Raw genomic sequence first — 25,231 nt, 5'->3', positions numbered from 1 at the left:
CTTTCCACCATTTTCATCCTCCTTCCTTTGACTAAAAATGATGCTGTTTGCCTGAAAGACACATAGCACTGAAGACCACTGCGGCACCTTCCTCTTGGCGTATGGCCGTACATCAAAATGGTGCTGTTCACTATGGAGGATGGTGCCACAGTGGTGTCAACGTGGCTCATCCTTTGGGCAGATGGTGTCATTTTCAGGTAACAGCAGAAGAAAGAAGAAGGTGGATGGCCTGGTCCCAGGTCTCGGTGATGGGACTCGGCAATGGCTTTTTTTTTTTTTAATTTCCTAAAAATACCCAAACATTTTTGGATATTTTCATCAGAGACCATTTTCACTTTGTTTCATTCATAATGAAACAAAAATACCTCATTCATCATGTTTTACGCATTCATTTAAAAGTAATGCACTTCCCTATCAGCTAATTTTGTCAGGATATTTAGCAGTGTGCCTGTCCCACAGAATATCCCCAGCTATCCTAATGTTAGCCAGATAAGTTTATCTGGCTAATATCAGAGCTGCTCTTCAGCAGACCTAAAGTTATCTGGTCATGATAGCTGGATAATGCTTAAAATTGGCATTTATTTATCTGGTCAGATAGCTTTTTTGCCAGATAACCCACTATTGGCTATTCCAGTGTCATTCAGCCTGGTACTGAATATCAGCATTTCAATCTGTACTGGGGAAAATCCATCATAAAATCAAACACAATGGTAAATTTCTTAAGATCAAAATCAGTTATCAGATTAAGATATCTTGTATAAATGGTCATTTTTGTCCAAAGCATAAATGTCACATTTATATATTTTTATAGAGCCACATGTACATTATTTTTATTGTCTATTTGTGAAGAGTTATTGAAAATATCATATTCCATTTCAGTAACTTGTCTTTGGGCACTAGAAGGTCCAGATTCAAAGGGTTTGTCTGGCTAACCTTCCAAGTTAGGAAGACAAATGATGATATTTTACATTTTCGTTTGCTCACTGGCTGAATTTGGCCTGGAAAATAAATCATTACCCAGAGTAAATTTACCTGTACAGAAAGCAGCAGCAGTGGGGGGCATTCTTGGGGCGCTGCTTAACTTTGTCCAAGTAGCATTGATATTCATCATTGTCTGGACAAAAATTTCCAGAGTAACACTGTCTTGGTAAATAGCCATCAACTTTGTCCTGATAAATTTATACCAGATATTCAGCCAACACAGACTTGGGTTGAATATCTGGATAAAGGTAATCAGACAAAATGTGTCTGGTTAATTTTATCCAGTACCCTCAAGCTGAATATGGACATCTATACTATATTATGTCCAGGGAAATGCATTCACATTATGTCTCATTATTTATCATTGTATTTGTACAGCACAAGTGCACAGAGTGTGCTACAAAACAATTGCATTGGTGACTATTTAAAATTATTGTTCACTGCTTTGTAGCCTCATTATAGAAATGCGGTCTAAAATATGAATTTATATAACTTATAATGCCTTCCTCCCAAAGAAGTTTTAGTCTGAGGCCAATATATTATACGGTGATCAGTTTCATAGGAATGGCCCAGTGCCATAAAAAGGTGGGGGTTTTTTTTCACAATACTAGCCATTCACATAATAAGCAAATGACGTTATGTGAATTTCTTTTGCTGTAAAGTCTGCACAAAATTGCACTTTATCACAAAAAAACCTTTACAACACCTCTCTGAGATTTGCAAAAAAGTACCATTTGTGCACCAATTTGAGTACTTATTTTGCCATGATAAAATCACTAATGAATTAATTTGCCTTATTCTTTAGCCTATTGGAGATTTTACATTGATTTTTGATTGACTTTACAAATGCAAAATTATACATGGAAAAACAATAAGAAGCACATGGGAAAGATGTGCAATATGATTACACATGCTATTTGCCACTTTTCCATACATTTTCATGTTTGCAAAGCCTTTCGTAGTATAGCACATTGGCCTGTAAGTCTGAGCAACTGGGAAAGTAACAAATAATGTGATTACTGTCACATGGAATATCGATTTAAATGGAGCTCTCCATATTTGTAGCTTTGTGCTATAACCCCTTTACTATATAACCAGCTCTCTTCTTAGGAATATATACATAATATTCTTTTAACATTATTATAGCCATATTTTCACCATATAATATCCCAGCCTAACTCATACATAAAATGAACAGGTTACTTACTTTTTCTTGGCAAAGGCATTCCAGCTAGGTATCGGTAGGTTACATTTATGGATACAGAGAAGTTAGATAAATCTCTAAATGTGTGAACATAGTGTTCTGAATTCAGTGCATGTGTGGACGCATCTCTGATGAGTTGTTTGTCTCCTTCCTACATAGCAGTAATGAGAAAAAATAGAAGGGGAAAGTGTGTTTTATGAATGGAAATGAATGGAAAAAGTGATTTATAAACTAACTGAAGAACAAGGGCAAAGTTTATGAGCTGAATATCTGGGTCCGTGACATTTTTCCTCTATCACCAAATATATTTGTGTCCACTTGAGGGATATCTACCCCATATGACTGGGATTTAGCCCTGCACACTTTTTTTTTTTTGGACGATATACAAGAATTTTGCAAGACATGAGAAGGTGGCTGGACAAAATCCTAGTCATGCATGTGCTCGTGGAGTGCTTGGGGGTATGTGGAAAGGGGAGGAAGGAGGTTAGAGGGAGGGAAATGAAAACTTTCCAGAGGAGCCACTTTGTTTTAATTTGTAGTTTACTAGATTGTGCAGTGTGTACCCTTTGGTCGGTCACCCCGGGATCCCTTAAGGGTGGGAGGGAGAATGGGTGCAGTGAGAGAAAAGGAGGCAGCTTTTGGTTGATCTCTCTGCTTTACACGCCTTGAGAACCAAAGCACACTCTCTCCCATCTCTTCTGGGCTTAAATTACGCAATAGTTAAGTCGAAGTGCTGGTTGTCACGGTGGTAATTTGCATTGCTTCGCTGGATCTTCTGAGATGAACTGTTAATTTGCTGAAACTGAAATGCTATTGTACCATATGGAATTCCCAGAAACACCTAACTGGCAGGGCAAGGACATGATGGGAAAATTGGTACCTCATGGAAGGGACTGAGTAACCCAGCAAGAGATGGACATCCCAGCTAGCAATATGGCTGGGATTCAGATTACACTCCTAGCCCCTGATTGACTGAGGACTGGCTGAATGGCTTATGGGAGGGCTACTCAGCTAGTAATATGGCTGGGTAACCTGACCATCTAGTGGGCATTTTGACTTGGCTTAACACAAGTAGTTAATTGTATGTTGTACATTACTACTGCTGAGGTCTATAAGTTTCCAAAAAAGTTTGTGCATGTGCTTATTTGGGGTGGGAGTTTTGGAGTGAGGAGGGGCACATGGTGGAATCATCCCAGTTGCTTCTGTAAAGGAGCCAAAGTATTTAAAACAATCATTTAAGTTTTGCACCCTGTCACACAGCTCACAATTTTATATATATCAGGATGTGCAGAGGCAACATTTTCAGTTTGGTTTGTTTATTCATTTCATAGGTCTCCTCCATTTGTTTCAAAAGAAAAACATTTGTTTCATTTAATTTAATTTCTCATTAAAGTCAATGGGGGAAGCAATACAGCCTATCTTGGGCTTCAAAACTGGGATTTTTTAGTCAATTCTACCCATAAGTTTCTTTAGACTAAATCTTAAGGGGGAAGAGTACGCCAAGGCACCAAGACTGAGGCAAAGTGTGACCAAAAGTGGCATGAATAGCCTAAGGCACTGTAAAGGGGCAAAAGGGTGCCAGCAGTGGCAGGAGGTCACCAAGGCACCATCAGAAGAGAAAAGCAGTATTAAGAGTATCACAAACACCCCCAAGGCTTCAAAAGAGGGCACAGATAACAGTGGAATGAATCCTCAGAGAGAGCACAAGAGGGATAAAGTGGCAAGAAGAAAAAAACTCAGGCAGTGATAGAAGGACAAAGCAGGACTGAGAGTGGCATGAATAATACCATAAGATTCATATTCAGCAGCTTTGTGGTTGAGCTGGTTAAGCTGGATAAACCTATCTGGCTAACTTAGCCAATGGCGCAGCAGCTGCACCACTGAATATACCTATACATCTAAAAGTTAGTTAGATAAGTATATCTCGCTAACTTCAGGACAGTTTTATAGCCCATACAGAGTTATCCATATAACTTATCCAGCTAACTCAACTCCTTCCCATTACATCTCTATTCTTCTATCACTTAACTGGTTAACTACTTAGCCGGATAGTAGTTATCTGATCCTAGACAAATATTCAGCCACTGCCTCTTACATGGATAAGTCAAAACCTATCCAGCTAAGTTGCATGGAAGATCTACTACAAGACATCATGAGAGGTACAAAGCAATCATCCATAGTAGAAAGAGCATCCCAAGCAGTAGAATCTGGAGAATGTCAGCAAGGCTGGGTGGTAGAAAGACCCCATAGGTGATTTATCAGTGGATTGGCTGCAAGAAAGAGTGATAGGAAGACCCTCAAGGTGCAAAGACTAGATACGGCAGCAATATGAATCTAAAAAACACCCCTAAGGTGTAACATAAGAGGTATAGCAGCAAGACAAAGAAGCAAGGGAAACATAGAAATGACGGCAGAAGAAGACCAAACGGCCCATCCAGTCTGCCCAGCAAGTTTCACACGTTTTTTTTTTCTCATACTTATACTTATCTGTTACTCTTGGCTCTTAGTAACCTTTTGATTCTATTTCCCTTCCACACCCACCATTAATGTAGAGAGCAGTGATGGAGCTGCATCTAAGTGAAATATCTAGCTTAATTAGTTAGGGGTAGTAACCGCCGCAATAAGCAAGCTACACCCATGCTTATTTGTTTACCCAGACTGTAATTCAGTCCTTGTTGGTTGTTCTTCATTCCCCCTGCCGTTGAAGCAGAGAGTTATGCTGGATATGCGTAAAGTATCAGAGTTTCTCCCCTGCTGTTGAAGCAGAGAGCTATGCTGGATATTCGTGAAGTATCGGTCTTTCTCCCCTGCTGTTGAAGCAGAGAGCTATGCTGGATATGCATTGAAAGTTAAGTAGGCTTATTTGGCTTGGGGTAGTAACCGCCGTAACAAGCAAGCTACTCTCCACTTTTTTGTGAATGCAAATCCTTTTTTCCACATTTCCTCTTGCCTTTGAAGCTTAGAGCAATGTTGGAGATGTTTGTCTTCCTGTTGGAGCACTTGCCAGATTTCACTTGTCAGATTTCATATAAGATGATGATATGTCATCAGTATCATTTTTGTGACAATATTTTATTACATTACCTACTTGAAATATATCTTGCTTTTGGGTGGAATTTGAATATGAAATTTGCTTTCATATTAAAACTTTTGTCACAATCAGAACATGACAATGGTCTCTCATCAGTGTGGCTTTCCTGATAATTTCTGAGATTTGCTTTATTGACAAAAAAGTTTTCCATTTTCTGTAGCTGACCATAGTCTCATTCCTTTGTTAATTTTCAGGTTTTGCATTAATTTTATCTTCCCATTGAAACCTTTCCCACATTCAGAACATTTATCTAGTTTTATACACCATTGTTTGGTTTCGCCTTCACAACGGTTTACAAAGTTACAGTATTTAACATTGTTTCAAAATGGTTCAAAAAGGTTGCTAACATAGAAGATATTTATGAAATTGGTTAATATATTAATCAAAACAAGTTACATAACTGAGTAATAATCATAGCTTTCATGGGTCCTTCAGTTTGATAGAACATGAAAAAGGTCTCTCCTGTGCAAGTTTTCTGTTGTGCCTGCACTTCTTCCTTCTGACTAAGGGTTTTGCTATAGTCTATATATGTATATTGTCTGCTTCAATATCAGATTTCTCAAGAGATGGTACCCAGTTGATAAGACCACAGAATGGTTTAAAATGGGCAGCTTCGGATCAGCTGTTAGTCTGGAACATGCCCTCAAGTATTTGGGTTAGTCCTTGGAATGCTCTAAAGGGGATGCTGGGAAAGGCCCAGTGTTTAGGCAGTGAGATGGCTGAGGGCTGCATGGTGAAACAAGACTACTCTTCCTAACTGCCGCAATCTCTCATATATTGCTTATATTCTATTAATACAAAGTTATATACTGTATTGTTTTCGTTTAGTTACCTTGTTATATTGTAAAGCGCAATGCTGAATTACTGTTTTAATGTAAACCGAGGTGATGTTATTTATGTACCCCGGTATAGAAAAATCTATAAATAAATAAATAAATAAATAAATAAATAAATAAGACCACTAAGGTGGTACATTCTAGAATATGACAGATAGAATGTAAGAAAGACCTCCAAGGTGATATATCAGAGGCATGACAGCTAGGCAGAGTGGCAGCAAGACCCCCAAAGTGATTCATCTGGGGCATGGCAGTTAGGCAGAGTGGTAGCTATAGTTACCAGTTAAACCCTGCCTGCAGGGTCTAGAACGGGTAGATGTGAATCGGTTATTTACTCTTTCGGATAATAGAAAGACTACGGGGCACTCCATGAAGTTAGCATGGGGCACATTTAAAACTAATCGGAGAAAGTTCTTTTTCACTCAACGCACAATTAAACTCTGGAATTTGTTGCCAGAGGATGTGGTGAGTGCAGTTAGTATAGCTGTGTTTAAAAAAGGATTGGATAAGTTCTTGGAGGAGAAGTCCATTACCTGCTATTAATTAAGTTGACTTAGAAAATAGTCACTGCTATTGCTAGCAACAGTAACATGGAATAGACTTAGTTTTTGGGGAAACAGAATGCTGGGCTTGATGGACCCTTGGTCTGACCCAGTGTGGCATGTTCTTATGTTCACCTGCTGTTTACTCAGCACAGCCATAGACTTGAATGGGAAACGAATGAGATAAATTTGTTTCATTTGTGGGCACCCTCGATTTGATTTGGGGATCCATGAATGAAATAAAAATGTATTTATTTGTTGCATTTTACCCATGTGTTTCTAATGAATGCACATCCCTAAGCAGCACACTATGTATGTATCTGATGGGAAGCAATTTTGAGAACTGCCCATATAGATGCAAAGTCTGTGGCTACCTGTACCTGTGGGCTTTGCACCAATTCATGAAGGAAAGGTATGAGCATACTTTCTTTTAGAAAATTGCCCCAAGAAGAAACATTAAAAATGATGGCAGAAAGGGACCAAATGGTCCATCCAGTCTTGCCTGCAAACTTAAGGTAGTATTTAAAGTATGGTCACCCCCATACTTATCAGTTTCCTAGACCATAAAAGTCAGGGCCCTTGTTAATTGCTGTCTGAGTCCAATTCCCTGTTATCTCTTGCTGTTGAAGCAATGTTGGAGTTGCATCCAAAGTATCAGGCTTTATTGGTTAAAGGTAGTAACAGTCGCATCAGCAAGTTACCCCCATGCTTATTTGTTTCCCCAGACTGTAAAAGTCAAAGTCCTTGTTGGTTGCTGTCTGAATCCAATTCCTCTTTTCCCCTTTCCCCCCTGCCGTTGAAACAGAGACCAATGATAGAGTTGCATCAACAGTATAAAGGCTTATTGGTTAAGGGTAGTAACTAGTAACGGCCATACCAGCAAGTTACCCCCATGCATTTTTTAATTCATTTCCATCCTGTAGCCTTTGAGGATCCACAATGTTTATCCCATGCTTTGAATTCTTTCACAGCTTTTATCTTCACCACCTCCTCTGGAAAGGCATTCCAGGCATCTACCACCCTTCTCTGTGAAGAAATATTTCCTGACGTTGGTTCTGAGTCGTACTCCCTGGAGTTTAATTTCGTTACTCCTAGTTCTACTGATTTCTTTCCAACAGAAAAGGTTTGTCAATTGTGCATCATTAAAACCTTTCAGGTATCTGAAGGTTTGTATCGTATCTCCCCTGTACCTCCTCTCCTCCAGGGTATACATATTAAGGTCCTTAAACCTCTCCTCATAAATCATTTGATGGAGACCCACCACCATTTTGGTCACCTTTCTCTTGACCACGTCCATCCTGTCTCTATTCTTTTGAGATACAATCTCCAGAACTGAACACAGTACTCCAGGTGAGGCCACACTAAGGATCTGTAAAAGGGGATTATCACCTCCTTTTTCTTACTGGTTATTCCTCTTATGTAGCCCAGCCATCTTCTGGCTTTAGTTATTGCTTTGTCACATGGCTTTGCCATCTTCAGATCGCTGCACACTATCACCCCAAGGTACCTCTCTTGGTTCGTGCACAACAACCTTTCCCCCCATCACAAATAGCTCTTTTGGATTACCACACCCCAGATATAGTACTCTCCATTTCTGGCATTGAATCCTAGCTGCCATATCTTCAACTATTGTTCAAGCTTCCTTCCGGCATGTCCACTCTGTTGCAGGTCTTAGAATCATCCGCAAATAGACAAACTTTACCTTCTATTCCTTCCATAATGTCACTCACAAAGATATTGAGCAGAACCGGTCCCACACCAATCCTTGTGGCACTCTGCTTAACACTGTTCTCACTTCAGAGTAGGCTGTCTTCTATCCACCAACCAGTTTGTAATCCATGCCACCACCTTGGCACTCAATTCCAAGCTTCTCATTTCATTAATAAGCCTCCTATGTGGGACTGTATCAAAATGTTTGCTGAAATCCAAGTAGATCACATCGAGCGCTCTTCCTTGATCCAATTCTTTAGTCACCCAATCAAAATAGTACCTGCAGAGATCTGTGCCTGTTTTCTTTCTGTGGGTACTTTTTCCAGTCAAAATATTTATTTATATTTATTGATTTAGAAGATTTAACGACTCAACATATGAAAAAATTTCCCTGACTGATGTGTAATCTAAAAATATATTTTAAAAAAGCAGTTATAAGTTATATAGCATCCAACAATGAATAGCAAAATAAAGTGTCAATTGTTTTATTTTTGTTTTCTTTTTAAATTTTAGATTCCCAAATCCATTACAATGTCCTAACATGAATACATTCCGCCTTCCACTCTAACAACTCTAGTCTGGTTGGGTAGTGTTACAACCATATAAGCCTCAGAGACCATTAAGATCTCAAAACAAAGGATTACTGACTGTCCCATCATTACAGAATTTGCATCTATCAAAAATAAGAGACCGTATGTTCTCCATTGCAGGCCTGAGTCTATGGAACTCTCTACCTGAAGAAATTCAAACAAGACATAAAAACATGGTTATTTCAAAATGCCTATAACCCAGCTTAAACTTTTCTGATCTCAGTGCTTTCCACAACATAGGTAAAGTCATTACTATCTTGACTAGTGAACTCAGTACCACAGAATTTTTCAATCCTCGTTATCACATCACTTCCCAAGCCCTCCCCAATAAATAAACCTGAAACTGAAAACTTTTTCTTTTCCACCCCCTCACATCCCTCCAATACCTTGAGTTAAAAATGCTAGCTCATCCTTGCAAATCTTCTCGACCCTTTAACTCTAGTCAACGTATGTACCCCGAGAACTTTAGTCATCGTATGTGTCTATCTTTAAACTGTTTGTTATATGAACACATTAAGTGATTGTATTTGTCAATTCATATTATGTATGTCATGATATAAACCATTGTGATCTTCATTTGGAACAAAGGTATCTAAAATGGCAAAATAAATAATAAAATAAATAAATAAATTATTTTGGAAGCGGGTTGGGTGCGATGGATATGAGATTGCTTTATTTTTATTGTACACTGCTCTGGGCAACTCTGTTGGGTTGATAAAGTGGTATAGAAAAAAAATTGAAAAGTAAATAAAAACTGATTTACTGCAAAAAATTAAATCAGTCATTTAAACACAATGAGGTCGATTTTCAAAAGCCATTTAGATGAATGACTGATCCTTGGGGGATTTGTCATGATGGGAGGGCGGTCATCTTGGGCAGCTGTTGGCCCTTTAAGACAATGGCAGCTCCTTGCGAAGGGAGTCATCACACATTTTTCACAGGTTCCCAACAATATTTTCTCTTGCAGAGTTTTTCCATGAGAAAAATATTGTAGGGAACCACCACAATATTTTTTCATTGGAAGGGAATAATTTCGCAGGAATACTCTTCCATGATATTTTGCCCCTCCTATGATAAACTATCATGGTATAGTAAATGACCATTCCCCAAGTTTGCCCATCATGAAAAACCTCCAGAATGCATCAATTTATCTGGTTAAAAACTTACCCAGATAAATTGGACCTGTTGAGCAGGGCTGTATTTGAAATTCACCAGTTTGGATAAGTCCAAAACTGTCTCAATACTGGCCTTAATATGTACAGTATTAATAAACATTCTTCCCTCATAAAATATTCATCCCTCCCTTATAAAAATGACCTAATCAAAACTAAACAAACTAAAATACAAAATGGAGCATTCTGTGCCCAGGTTTAAATAATTGGAAATAGTGGTTACACTCCCTTCATTTATCCCATCAACTCCATTATTGCTCTTTGCTTCAATGGCAGGGGGAAAAGAGGAAAAGGGGAATTAGATTCAGACAGCAACCAACAAGAACATTGAATTTTTTGGTCTGGGAAAACAAAGAAGCATGGGGATAACTTGCTCATGTGAATGTTACTACCCTTAACCAATAAGCCTGATACGTTTGATGAAATCCAAGATTGCTCTCTGCTTCAACAGCAAGAGGTAACTGGGAATTGGACTCAGACAACAACCAAGGGCCTTGACTTTGATGATCTGGGAAACTGATAAGTATGGAGGTGACCTGTATGGCACGGCAGATGCTACCTTAAGCTTGCTGGGCAGACTAACTGGACCATTGGTCTTTTTCTGCCATCACTTCTATGTTTCTATGGTCACTGACACATATTCTAGGACATAAATAGAAGTATGGAGATCAATATCCAGTAGGCCATTTAGTGGGCAAGTTATCTGGCTAATGTTGGCAGGATACCTTTAAATCTAACCCACCAGCTTTTGAATATGGCTGGTTAGGTTTAAAGTTATCTGGCCTTGTGTAGCCGGATAACTTCCTGCTTAACCTGGAAATCTTTAAAAGATATCCAGTGAAGCAGCTGTCAAAGGCACAACCAATTCCTGTGTAACGAACATTTTAATCCTGCTTGCCCACCTGCCCACAGTCTCCATAGGTCAGCCACAGCCCCCCACCCCTGATACTAAAAATCCATCCCTGCCGGGAACACGATCTTAGCTCACTGATTCCCAGTGATACAGCACTCCGTATGCTCTGGAATCGTAAACTACTCACAGGGGTTCATTTTTAGTATCAGGGGGTGGGATGAGGGTATCAGGGGTAAGGTTGGCCTATGGAGATTGCGGGTGGGTGGAAGGGATCAGGGGTAGGAGAAGGATTTATTTATGTTTGTTAAAGGAGAGTGGGTTGGGGGAGGGCCAGAAACCTGCCAACGGCCATAGTTTAGCATTTTTAGGGGGAGTTTGTGAGGTACAGGGTGCATGACCAACAGAGCATTATATGAAAATTGGGGAGGGTGGAAGTTGGGAGTTATCTGGCCACACAAGGTCTGCTTGAAGCAGGTCTAAAGTTATCCAGCTAAACTAGCCAGTTATTTAAAAGTAGCTAAATTAGATAACCTAACTCTTCCCCAAAACAACCCTGGAATGCCTCTGACTAAAATTTAGCTGGATAAGGGGCTGAATATACCAAATCTTGCTTTTTTGACAGACCACTTTTCTATTTAAATGGCTTTTGAATATTTACTTCATGATCAATAGGTCCCAAACTCAATCAGCAGGACTAGTTTGATGAAGGGTTTAAGAACTTGTGGATAAGCAGTGACTCTTTTATGAGTCTAATCTTTTGAGGGCTATTCCAAACGATGTATACAAAATAGTGCAAGAAGATTTGAAAATGCATTCCTTATGAGCCATTACCCTCCCCAACCTGGCACTTTTTAACTTGGCTAAAATTATGTATGTTGTTGAGCCCATAAGAATTATTAGTTGGGTTTGGCCTGGGCAATTTTCAGATAGTCAGTTTACCCGAGTAAATTGGTATTTGCCTGGGTTCTGAAAATTGCCATCCCATTTAGGAAAGAGGGAGAAACAAGAGAATGGCAAATTCTCCGACATGCATGTAAAATAAATCAAAACTGGTATATAAAAATCAATCAATCAATAAATAAAATTGTTTAGTTTGTCTATGATTGACGGCAGAATAGTTTAGCATGCATAGACTATTCTTTAGCCTATTCATTTTCATTTTATTTTTCTATTTCAAAGGATTCAAACCGAATGAAAAAAACCAAAAACAAAACTTACCAAGATGTACCCATCCTCAATGTACAAGTTCATAAATAGCAGGCAGGAGATCAGGACTCCCAGGACTGGTATTGCTGAACGTTTCCGGAAACATCTCATTTTATCCAAATACTTCCAAATGGGCCTCACGTGAAGACAAAATACTGTGTAAAAAAAAGTGTAGCCTATTAGAAAGAAAAGCAAGCAATCTGATACATCAATAATCTTGCTTAAAAAAGTTTATGAACTAGTCTTAATTCATAATACAGTGTAAAAACACATAGTACTGTATGGGAGAATTTTCAGACTAACCATTGGAACTTAGTACTTTGCAACAAGGTTCAATGAGAAGGATGCATGTATTTTTCCTTTGAAACTTGCTGTAGGTGCCCAGTACCCACAGATCTTTTGAACCTCTTTTTCTAAGGAAGGCTTCACAATACAATCTTTGTGCATTATTTTCTCGTCCCGCCCATAGCATGCCACTGGGTATGCCTCGCCTAACTGTAGATAAAAGTATGTGTGTTGTTCCACAATGCATATACTTCTAGTCAGACTGAAGAAGGGTAATTTTTAGAAAACTAGTCCATGTGCATGAATCACTATTTAACCATGTAAATGGCTTTGAAAATTGTACTTCTAATGCACACAAAATAATGCTTAACAATAGCCTGTAATTCTATATCCATTAATGCTAATGATAGCTGTGGCTAAAATGTTGTAATACAAATATTTCTGATAAATGTTTTGAACTGAACTCTTGCAGGTGCAAATTATGTGGATAGCTTTTGCAGATAAGCAGGAATTTTTCCTAAATTGAAAAGCTTTGGTAAAATATGTGATGTTGTTTCTGTAATAGCTCTGGTGAGGCTAGGATATCTCACACTTGGACAAGAGAATGGCTCAAACATGCCAGATGTTCCTAAAGCTGGAGCACATAGTGATCGACTTGTAGCAGCCGCAGTTCACCACATGTTGAATCCTTGGGTGCAGACAACCTACCAAGGCTTACTAGGCAGAAAAAAAGGAGGCAACCACAGAGCAGGAACCAGGCAGGAATCAGGAATCAAACAGAGCAGCATAGCTGGGAATTCTCTGGATCTGACCTGGAATTTCAAGGTTTAAAGACCCAACTCCCGATCTGTGGGAGTACACTCAGGATTTCTGGGTCCTAGAAATCACCACTTCTCTCAGCTGCAGTCTTTTTCCTATGTCTGTGCTGAGGAGATGGGGGGAGGGAATAGGATGAAGTCCGAGGCAGGAGGAAGCTCTCCTGCCAATTTTCTCCCTTTGGCTGCTGATTGGTTCTAGCTATCACAATAAACCAATTAGCAGTGAGAGGCAGGGGGAAACACTGCTAGCCCTGCATGGATCAGGCTAAACAGACAGATGGCAAGAGAAAGTGAGCATGCGGTGTGAAAGAGTGAGAGATCCAAGGAGGTGGGAAGGAGAAAATCTGTGTATGGGTTGGGGGGTGCAGAGAAAGGAGAGAACAGGAGAACCTTCCTGTGTTTTGGGGTGATGACAAAAAGTGAGAGGAGAGAGCAAGATAATGTTTGGGGGGAGTTGAGAGAGGAGTGGAGTATTGGAGGAGCAAGAATGTGGGGAGAGCCAGAATTAAAAAGTATGGGGAAAGGACAAGCAAGGGAGGGACCAGAATGTGGAGGAGGAGGGGTAGTGAGAGGAGACAGCAAGAATTGAGGGAGGGAAGGAAAGTGGAGAGCAAGATGGGAGAGGGAGAAAGCAAAGAGGAGAGAGAGTCGAATTAGGGGAAAATGAGTGCAAAGGGAGACAGGAGACAAGGTGGGGCATGAGTAGGAAGAAGAGAAAATGTGTGAGGACCAGGGATTAACCAGAGAAGGAGAAAGAGGAACCTAGGTTGGGGAAAGGAATTCAGGGTGTAGAAGGAAGGGATAAGGAATGGAGTGAGCACAGGAGAAACTTGAGGAAAAACAGTGAAAGCAGAGCAGGTAGGATGAATAGGAAAAAAAGCAGGAGAAGGGAAGAGAAAACGATGGAAAAGAAAGTATTACAAACTGGATAATAGACAGGAAACAGAGTAGGATTAAATGGACAATTTTCTCAGTGGAAGGGAGTGGACAGTGGAGTGCCTCAGGGATCTGTATTCGGACCCTTACTTTTCAATATATTTATAAATGATCTGGAAAGAAATACAACGAGTGAGGTTATCAGATTTGCAGATGACACAAAATTGTTCAGAGTAGTTAAATCACAAGCAGATTGTGATAAATTGCAGGAAGACCTTGTGAAATTGGAAAATTGGGGATCCAAATGGCAGATGAAATTTAATATGGATAAGTGCAAGGTGATGCATATAGGGAAAAATAACCCATGCTATAATTATACAATGTTAGGTTCCATATTAGGTGCTACAACCCAAGAAAGAGATCTAGGTGTCATAGTGGATAACACATTGAAATCGTCGGTTCAGTGTGCTGTGGCAGTCAAAAAAGCAAACAGAATGTTGTGAATTATTAGAAAGGGAATGGTGAATAAAACGGAAAATGTCATAATGCCTCTGTATCGCTCCATGGTGAGACTGCACCTTGAATACTGTGTACAGTTCTGGTCGCCGCATCTCAAAAAAGTTATAATTGCAATGGAGAAGGTACAGAGAAGGGCGACCAAAATGATAAGGGGAATGGAACAGCTCCCCTATGAGGAAAGTCTAAAGAAGTTAGGACTTTTCAGTTTGGAGAAGAGACGGCTGAGGGGGGATATGATAGAGGTGTTTAAAATCATGAGAGGTCTAGAACGGGTAGATGTGAATCAGTTATTTACTCTTTCGGATAGTAGAAAGACTAGGGAGCACTCCATGAAGTTAGCATGTGGCACATTTAAAACTAATCAGAGAAAGTTCTTTTTCACTCAACGCACAATTAAGCTCTGGAATTTGTTGCCAGAGGATGTGGTCAGTGCAGTTAGTGTAGCTGGGTTTAAAAAAGGTTTGGATAAGTTCATGGAGGAGAAGTCCATTAACTGCTATTAATCAAGTTTACTTAGGGAATAGCCACTGCTATTAATTGCATCAGTAACATGGGATCTTCTTAGTGTTTGGATAATTGCCAGGTTCTTGTGGCCTGGTTTGGCCTCTGTTGGAAACAGGATGCTGGGCTTGATGGACCCTTGGTCTGACCCAGCATGGCATTTTCTTATGTTCTTATCCAATGCTGAAGGAAAGAGATAAAGAAGGAAAGGAGAGAGAACATAAAACAGAAAAGATGAATGAGGACACCAGAGAGAAAAATAGAGAGACAGACATACAGACAATCAAACAGACAGAAAACAAAGAAAGGAATAGAGATAAGGGTAGATAATGAGAAAAAAAAAGGTGCTGAACTAGAAAATTAAAGACACCAAAGGTTGGAAACACTTGTATTATCTGATAGAGAAAATAAATTAAGACGAAAACAGTTCCCTGGGATTGGGAGGAAGAGAGAAAGTCTGCACAGCCCGTCTGACCTTCCTCCCCTGGCTAATCTCAGAGTGAGCAGAACCCAGAGGTTCCCAGGTATGCAGAGCAGAAACCAGGTGGAACAAACAGGTTCCCAGTGTGAACTCCATGAAGACTGTTGGACCAGCAAAAGTGGGTCAGGCTAGTGCTCCTTATATCCAGCCCTCAATCTGTGGCACACCCAATGCTAGTCCAGTAGGGAGCTTTCAGAAGTGTCTTCCTTACTCTGAGTCACTTGCTAACTGCTTTCACAATTCCTTAAATACTAGAGACCCTGTGGCTTACTGCCATGTCTCCTAGCCTTGCCCACCTACAGCTATCATTTCAGTGCCTGCTGTTCCTGATATGTAGCCTCAGTTTTTAAGTCAGTATGAGGCAGGTAACATTTTTATACAAAATGTTGTGTGCATTTTCCTCCTTCAACAGGTCAAGAACTACAATGGTCTAAGCAACTTCCTTACCTATTTTTATTATCACAAGAGCACAGAGCTATCTTCAGATATGAGTCACAATCTGAATATGAGGGAGAACCTAGTCCCTCATATTCAGATTTACTCCAAATCACAAGGAAGTGCTTTCAAATAGGAAGACATGAGTACCCTGTTCTCCTCCTTCCCAACCATATTTAGATTATTTATTTAAAAAGATTTATATCCTGCTTTTTCTCGAAGTTCAAAGCGGTCTACAAAGCATAAACCGTCATAAAAGCAGGAAGAACAGAACAAAAATGAACAATAATCAAAGACAAATTGCTCAGATATTCATAAAAATTTCTATCTAAGCAGGGCAAAACACACAGAGCTACTTAAAGTTATTTATGCTCAACGCTAAAGACTTCTTTAAACATGTGGGTCTTTAGAGCTGTCTTAAAGTGGCTTTGGCACTTATGAGTCTGATTTTTTCAGGGAGTGAGTTCCACAAAAGTGGACTTGCTCCTTATAAAGCCCGTTCCCTTGTTGTAGAAGATGAGCAAGCTTCAGTGAGGGAGTCTCCAACAGGCCCCAGTTAGCTATGCCTATTGGAGACTCCCCTCACTGAGGCCTGCTCATCTTCTACAATAAAGGAACGCGTTTTCTCAGTAGCAAGTCCACTTTTGTGGAACTCACTCCCTGAAAAAAAAGTCAGCTGAGCGTAAATAACATGCAGCTTGATAGACGTGTAGAACAGAGCAGCCACAACTTTCATGGATTCTTCAATATAGAGGGCGATATTCAAAAGCCATTTAGACAGATACCATAATAATCCATCTAAATGCCTTACCGGCTATATTTAGCCCTTATGCATCTAAATTCTAGCGGGGTAAGGGGCGGGAGGTTTTTCGGGGTAGCCCAGAGTTAGCGGCATCAGTTTTGTGGCTAAGTCTGATCATCCCATAGGACTGTCCTAAAGTTAGCCGGTTAGACATAGCTGGCTATCTTTAGGATAGCAGCGTATGTTCAGTCATGCAGCCACGCCCTGAATATACCCTGCTAGTTAGCTGAATGTGTTTATCCAACTAACTAGCCAAGCCGCATAGCGGAGGAAAATAGACCTCATAGTATATGAACTCGAGAGCCATTCTTTAGTTACCAGTAAGCCCTGGGAAATAGTACAAATGCAGTTAGTGATAGTAATAATTAGGGGAGGATCCATCCGTGTGCAGCCCCTCCCCTTGAGCATGCTGGAATGGACGTCCCACTCAGAGGTTTTATAGCAGCGCGTTACCAAGGGCTTTGAGGGCAGTCTAAGTTTGCAGTTCAGGAGGAAGGTTGTTGATTTTTCCTCAGTTGTATTTTTGGCCTACCTGATGGCCTGGGCTCCATCCTGCCTGGGATCTTTTGGGATGTTGTTGAGGGCACCACTGCTGTACTCTTCTCCCAGAGTGGTTGTCCTGGGAATATTTTGGCTTTTGAACTTTTAAATAGTAGGAGCCTTGCTGGACACCTGAGCCTTTCCTGGATCCAGGGCACAGGGAATCCTGTGTCTGGGATGCCCAGGGATAGGGAAGACCTCCCCTTGAAGTGGTAGTGACCTGTTGCAAGGGGCAACTCCTGTGTTATTCCCTTTTTGGGAACCAGAAGAAGTTATTTTTGAGGATCTGAGAGGAAGTGTTTAAGTCCCCTCTTCCTACCCATCTGTGGACCTGCAAGCTACAGTTCCAGCCATGATCCCTCCCAATAGGGATTCCCATCAAGTGAAAGAAAAGAACATAAGAAACTGCCATGCTGGGTCAGACCAAGGGTTCATCAAGCCCAGCATCCTGTTTCCAAAAGAGGCCAAACCAGGCCACAAGAACCTGGCAAGTACCCAAACATTAAGAAGATCCCATGCTACTGCTACCAGTAATAGCAGAGGCCATTTCTTAAGTCAACTTGATTAATAACAGTTAATGGACTTCTCCCCCAAGAAATTATCCAAACCTTTTTTAAACCCAGCTACACTAACTGCACTGACCACATCCTCTGGCAACAAATTCCAGAGCTTAATTGTACACAAAGTGAAAAATAATTTTCTCCGATTAGTCTTAAATGTGCTACTTGCTAACTTCATGGAGTACCCCCTACTCCTTTTATTATCAGAAAGTGTAAATAACCAATTCACATCTACTCTTTCAAGACCTCTCATTATTTTAAAGACCTCTATCATATCCCCCCTCAGCCGTCTCTTCTCCAACTGAACAGCCCTAACCTCTTCAGCCTTTCCTCATGGGGAATCGTTCCATTCCCTTTATCATTTTAGTTGCCCTTCTCTGTACCTTCTCCATTGCTACTATATCTTTCATGAGATGCGGCGACCAGAATTGTACACAGTATTCATTCAAGGTGCAGTCTCAACATGGAGTGATACAGAGGCGATATGACATTTTTTGTTTTGTTAACCTTATTTATTTATTTATTTATTTATTTAGCTTTATATACCGACTTTCAAAATAATATCAAGGCGGTTAACAATGATTAGAACTTGCAGTAGCAAAATTCATAAAAACCAAGAACTCGTAAAACAGGTAACTTACTAAAAACTCACTAAAAGTTACATAGTTGATTCCAATATAGTAATAAGCTAAAAATAAATAAAATCCATTAGATTAAAACTTAAAACAAAAAACAAAATAAAAGTCTTAAAACCTACATATTCCCATTTAAGCCCTTCTAGCTACCCCTCTATCATTAACCAGGCCTAAACCATGGCAGTTCTTGTCCTGTTTTACGGCTTATTATCCCAGTGAACCCTTATCTCTCTCTATCCGATACATTAACCTTCCCTTCTTAATTCCTAACATTCTGTTTGCTTTTTTTGACTGCTGCAGCACACTGAGCCAATGATTTGAAAATATTATCCACTATGATGCCTAGATCTTTTTTCCTGGGTTGTAGCTCCTAAAATGGAACTTAACATCGTGTAACTATAGCAAGGGTTATTTTTCCCCTATATGCATCACCTTTCTCTTGTTCACATTAAATTTCATCTGCCATTTGGGTGCCCAATCTTCCAGTTTTGCAGGGGCCTCCTGCAAATTATTACAATCCGCTTGTGATTTAATTACTCTGAATAATTTTGTAACATCTGCAAATTTAATTACCTCACTTGTCGTATTCCTTTTCAGATCATTTATAAATATATTGAAAAGCACCAGTCCAAGTACAGATCCCTGAGGCACTCCACTGTTAAGACTTTTCCAGTGAGAAATTGTCCATTTAATCCTACTCTGTTTCCTGTCTTTTAACGAGTTTGTAATCCATGAAAGGACATCACCTCCTATCCCTTGACTTTTTAGTTTTCTTAGAAGCCTCTCATGAGGGACTTTGTCAAACGCCTTCTGAAAATCCAAATACACTACATCTACTGGTTCACCTTTATCCACATGTTTATTAACCCCTTCAAAAAAATGATGCAGATTTGTGAGGCAAGACTTGCCTTGGGGTAAATCCATGCTGATTGTGTTCCATCAAACAATGTCTTTCTATATGCTCTGTGATTTTGATCTTTAGAATAATTTATTCTATTTTTCCCAGGACTGAAGTCAGGCTCACTGGTCTATAGTTACCCGGATCACCCCTGGAGCCCTTTGTAAATATTGGGATTACATTGGCCACCCTCCAGTCTTCAGAACGAGAGAGAGAGAGAGAACTACTAACTGAGTAAGAACCTATTTGCATTTTAGAGGACACTCATCCAGAGTCTTTATGCCCCTGCGGAGAGAGAGGGTTTGCTCTCTGTGAAAAGACAGGATTTTTGGCCATCTTGGAAGGGGTTTTCCCAACCATCTAAGGGGTGCGCACTGCCCACTGGGACCACCATTTTCCAAATCCAGGAGGCTGGATGGTTCCCTCGCCTAATTAAAAGACTCCTGCAAGATAGAGGACATGGGATTGTAAAAAAGAGTCAGGAAGACTGTGGTGCTGGAAGCAAATTTATTGTGCCATTATTCAGTCAGTGTTTACAGTAAAGACTTTACATTTGGACACTAATCCAAACTAATTTTAATTTTAATTTAAGTCTTTCTTAGCTTATCTATAAGTTCTTCAAAGTTAGCCCCGTTATTTGTACCTTCCTACCTGTTCGATGTAATTTCCAACTTTGTTTTATGTAAACCGACGTGATATGTACCAGTACATGAACATCGGTATATAAAAGCCTTTAAATAAATAAATAAATAATCCAGTGGCTCCAGCATGTTTATTTAGGAAGTCAGCGCACAGTGAACAGAAAATACCCCTCTCCCAGGGGTACCTAGAAGGATGCCAGCCACTCCTGCACTGGGACCCAAAAGGAACCCTTTCCCCTCACGCCAAATGATTCACACCCTGGAGAAAGGGGCACTGAACAGAGCTAGTCAGGGTTCCTGCCCCAAAGAGTTTATTCAGATCACAAACACTGGGGTGGGGTTACATATATAATCAAAAAAGCCATCTTGTAATCTTATGTGCCAGTAAACAGGCAGCCAATATAGAGCCTTAAAGAAGGGTGTAATTTGAGTATATGGGATTACTCCAGTCAAAATATGGGTGGCAGAGTTCTGAAGGATTTGTAAACTCTGAAAGTGTTATTAGGCAGTCCAATGAGAAGGGAGTTACAGTAATCTAGTAATGGAGAGAGACAGCACAGGCTGCAGAATGGGAGGGAAGGTGTGTAGTAGCAGCTTTATCTGTAAGAATTCTTTTGTTTTTATGTAAAGCAGATCTAGCTACAGACAAGGAGGAGGATGGGGAAGGAGATAGCAACTGATTTTAACCAGATAACCCATCTGTAGTTTCAAAAATTAATCCTAAGGATGTGTGAAAGATGAATATCTTGCTTTCTGAGTATTTTTTCAAAACGAACAAAAATGTCTGTTTTCTTTAAAAAAAACAAAACAAAAAAAAACTTTCACCAGTGATTTTGATTTAAAAATACTAAAAAAAATGATCGGAAACTGAACATAAAAACCAGCACATGTTGCGCTACATGTTGCTTGTAATACCCCTGTCACTTTTTAAGGAGAAAGTGTACGATAAATTCTTTTTCAAAAGTAGTAAGATACAATATTTCTTTCATGATAGAACTATACAGCAATGAAATCTTTCCTTAGTGTATCCATGGCAAAGTTGACCAGACAGCATGAACAATTCATCTGTGCTGGAGGCGGGTGCCAGTGTATTTTCTTACCTCTCACTTTTCCTAGGATTTGCAGCTAGAGTTTCCATTCAGCTATCACGTAAGCAGACTCTGGCATGCCAACTGCGGAAAATTTTATTTTGGGGGTTTTTTTTTTTGATCCACCTCCTCCTTGTAGAATCCAAATTTCTTATCCCTACAATTTTGACAATTTCTTCCACAACACTAATCTTAACTATATCGTATTGCTTCTGGTTCAGCAACTGTGTCATCCCCAGCATATTCAACTATTGCTTAGTTATCTCTTCCCCATAATATCTGATCCTCTTTCAACAGTTATCTAATTGGTAGGTTGAATTTCACTAATTTGGAAAAATGTTACCAGCTTGCTTGGATCATAACATTACATAATTATTAATTGTCCTACAATTATTTACTCAAGTTATATGGCTGAATCTTACTGAGTGCAGCTTGGGTGTCATCTAGCCTAATATCTTTTTTTTTTAAGACACTTGTGATACATTTATTTTTATTTATTTAGGGTTTTTATATACCGGCATTCGAGAACGCAGTCCCATCATGCTGGTTCACATTAAAACTAGCATGCATCATACGTGTTGCTGTTTTAGAAAGTGAATGTTCACCTAGGAGCTAGAATAGCATTATGTCTCATTTTCCCTTACATATATAAAATTATACATTTATTCAATGTTAATTTCCCTGCGACATTAGAGAAACACTTGAGTTTACAAGTCTGGTATTAGTTGCCACCTGAACTAAAGTTTAAAGAGATGAAAAAAAAGGCAAAAGTAAAGCTAATGACACCACCACATTTTTCTCTCATGCAAAAACTGCTATATTTTTATCAATCAAAACATCCCAGTATTTTCTCGGAGATAAAATCCAGGACAAAAACTGGAGCAATTTTAAAAATAAATGAGCATATTACATGGGCTTTGTGTTCTTTTTTATCTGCTGTCATATTTGTATTCAATGTGCCTAAATTGTAACTTGCATCCATATTACTGAACAGTAGAGGTCAGTGTAGACACATATTTCACAGTAAAATGTCTACAGGAGTAACTTCATTTTATACACTTCTTACTGTGTATTATATATTAATTTGCAGCTTTTTAGGCATTTGATATGGTGTCTGGAAATGCTTTCTTGCACTCTCTTTTAATCGACACAGTATTTCCTTTTTGTGATATTATGCTACTGCATACCAGAAAGGATTCTATTAAATTTCAACATCTTGGGCCTTGCTCAGGAAAGGACTTTTCCCCATTATGGAAAACATACATAATGAACAAGACCCAATGTATGCACATTTGTAAGTGTTTCTCATGTTATTTGGTGGTCAAAAGAATAATGAGATCCCATATTTTGAAGAACATGACTTTTGCAGTCATTTCGTCTTTTGGAAGTAAAATGCTTTCAAATAAAGATTTACAGTAATCCTGAAGGTGACAACATTTTAGCTTCGCAAAGAAGGGACGTTGTTATTTTCCTTCTCAAAGTGGATGAATTCATTGCAACATACTACAAAAATAATTTGTCAGATAACTCAGCCAAGTTGTGTTATATTCCTGTGACAGAACTAAATAAATTGTAATACATGCATTATTCTTTGTGGTTGCTTGATGTTATCTAATCAATAATTTATACTGCTGGCTATACAAAAAGAGACTACATTTTCCCATTCACAACGAATGCTTTTTCTACAGTACCTGCGAATTTTAATTTCTTTCGTATCCCTACTGTTATTCAATTGAAATTAAAACCCTTTCTTTCTAAAGGCCTTCACATTTGTGGCTATGAGGACAAAGACATCTAATGCAGAGCCTCGATCACTACAGGTCTCTTCCCACCTCACAAGTTTGCTTTACATGATATCCATGAGATCTATTTGTATACATTTACCCTATGGATTGGGCTAATTTGTATCTAGGGTTTAAATTTATTTATGATTTTTAAACAAAATATACAAGAAAAAAATCTTTCATAGGAAATTTAAAAATCAGTGACAACAAGCAATCATTTAACTGTAGAAACCGCTCACCTCCAACATCAACACAATATTAAGAACATTTAAAAGGTTGTCCTACCTCAGTTCAAGCCCTCAAAAAAGGAGAGGGGAAATACAGAAATCAAAGGAAATAGAACATAAGCAAAGCATGATATAAATGGCACATAGCAGCCTGAAAAACACAACTGTGTTTGTAGTAGCCTCTATATTGAACATGCCATACTGGGTCAGACCAAGGGTCCATCAAGTCCAGCATCCTGTTTCCAACAGTGGCCAATCCAGGCTATAAGTACATGGCAAGTACCCAAAAACTAAGTCTATCCCATGCTACTGATGCCAGTAATAGCAGTGGGTATTTTCTAAGTCAACTTGATTAATAGCAGGTAATGGACTTCTCCAAGAACTTATCCAATCCTTTTTTAAACACAGCTACACTAGCTGCACTCACCACATCCCCTGGCAACAAATTCCAGAGTTTAATTGTGCGTTGAGTGAAAAAGAACTTTCTCTGATTAGTTTTAAATGTGCTACATGCTAACTTCATGGAGTGCCCCCTAGTCCTTCTATTATCCGAAAGAGTAAATAACCTATTCACACTTAACACGTTCTAGACCTCTCATGACTTTAAAGACCACTATCATATCCCCCCTCAGCCGCCTCTTCTCCAAGCTGAACAGTCCTAACCTCTTTAATCTATCCTCATAGGGGAGCTATTCCATCCTCTTTATCATTTTGATCGCCTTTCTCTGTACCTTCTCCATTGCAACTATATCTTTTTTGAGATACGGTGACCAGAACTTTACACAGTATTCAAGGTGTGGTCTCACCATGGAGTAATACAGAGGCATTATGACAATTTACATTTTATTCAAAATTCCATTCCTAATAATTCCTAACATTCTGTTTGCTTTTTTGACTGCCACAGCACACTGAGCAGACGATTTCAATGTATTGTCCACCATGACACCTAGATCTCTTTCCTGGGTGGTAGCTCCTAACATGGAACCTAACATCGTGTAACTATAGTAGGGATGTGAATCGTTTTAGGACGATTAAAATTATCGTCCGATAATTTTAATATCGTCTTAAACCGTTATGGAACACAATACAATACAGATTCTAACGATTTATCGTTATAAATCGTTAGAATCGTGAGCCGGCACACTAAAACCCCCTAAAACCCACCCCCGACCCTTTAAATTAAATCCCCCCCCCTCCCGAACCCCCCCCCCCCAATAACTTAAATAACCTGCGGGTCCAGCGGCGGTCCGGAACGGCAGCGGTCCGGAACGGGCTCCTGCTCCTGAATCTTGTCGTCTTCAGCTGGCGCCATTTTCCAAAATGGCGCCGAAAAATGGCGGCGGCCATAGACGAAAAAGATTGGACGGCAGGAGATCCTTCCGGACCCCCGCTGGACTTTTGGCAAGTCTCGTGGGGGTCAGGAGGCCCCCCACAAGCTGGCCAAAAGTTCCTGGAGGTCCAGCGGGGGTCAGGGAGCGATTTCCCGCCGCGAATCGTTTTCGTACGGAAAATGGCGCCGGCAGGAGATCGACTGCAGGAGGTCGTTCAGCGAGGGTTCCGGCGCCTCGCTGAACGACCTCCTGCAGTCGATCTCCTGCCGGCGCCATTTTCCGTACGAAAACGATTCGCGGCGGGAAATCGCTCCCTGACCCCCGCTGGACCTCCAGGAACTTTTGGCCAGCTTGTGGGGGGCCTCCTGACCCCCACGAGACTTGCCAAAAGTCCAGCGGGGGTCCGGAAGGACCTCCTGCCGTCCAATCTTTTTCGTCTATGGCCGCCGCCATTTTTCGGCGCCATTTTGGAAAATGGCGCCGGCTGAAGACAACAAGATTCAGGAGCAGGAGCCCGTTCCGGACCGCTGCCGTTCCGGACCGCCGCTGGACCCGCAGGTTATTTAAGTTATTTGGGGGGGGGGGGTTCGGGAGGGTGGGGGATTTAATTTAAAGGGTCGGGGGT

General features: G+C 40.0%; 1 protein-coding gene across 6 annotated transcripts in view; it reads right to left on the bottom strand.

Moving 5' to 3' along the window:
- Positions 1–25,231, bottom strand: part of MGAT4C (MGAT4 family member C) — a 150,978-nt gene that overhangs the window by 5,097 nt on the left and 120,650 nt on the right. For all 6 annotated transcript variants that reach the window (XM_029597071.1, XM_029597070.1, XM_029597069.1 and 3 more), the window contains 2 exons: positions 12,198–12,340; positions 2,189–2,336 (listed from right to left, as the gene is read on the bottom strand). In XM_029597071.1, coding sequence (XP_029452931.1) covers positions 2,189–2,336; positions 12,198–12,296 — 247 coding nt within the window. In that variant the 5' untranslated portion in view covers positions 12,297–12,340. The remainder of the gene's footprint in view (positions 1–2,188; positions 2,337–12,197; positions 12,341–25,231) is intronic.

This window comes from Rhinatrema bivittatum, chromosome 4 (assembly GCF_901001135.1).
Source record: "Rhinatrema bivittatum chromosome 4, aRhiBiv1.1, whole genome shotgun sequence".
Taxonomy (NCBI): domain Eukaryota; kingdom Metazoa; phylum Chordata; class Amphibia; order Gymnophiona; family Rhinatrematidae; genus Rhinatrema; species Rhinatrema bivittatum.
Note: the sequence above shows the minus strand (reverse complement) of the source record. Positions and strands in the feature narration are given on the sequence as shown.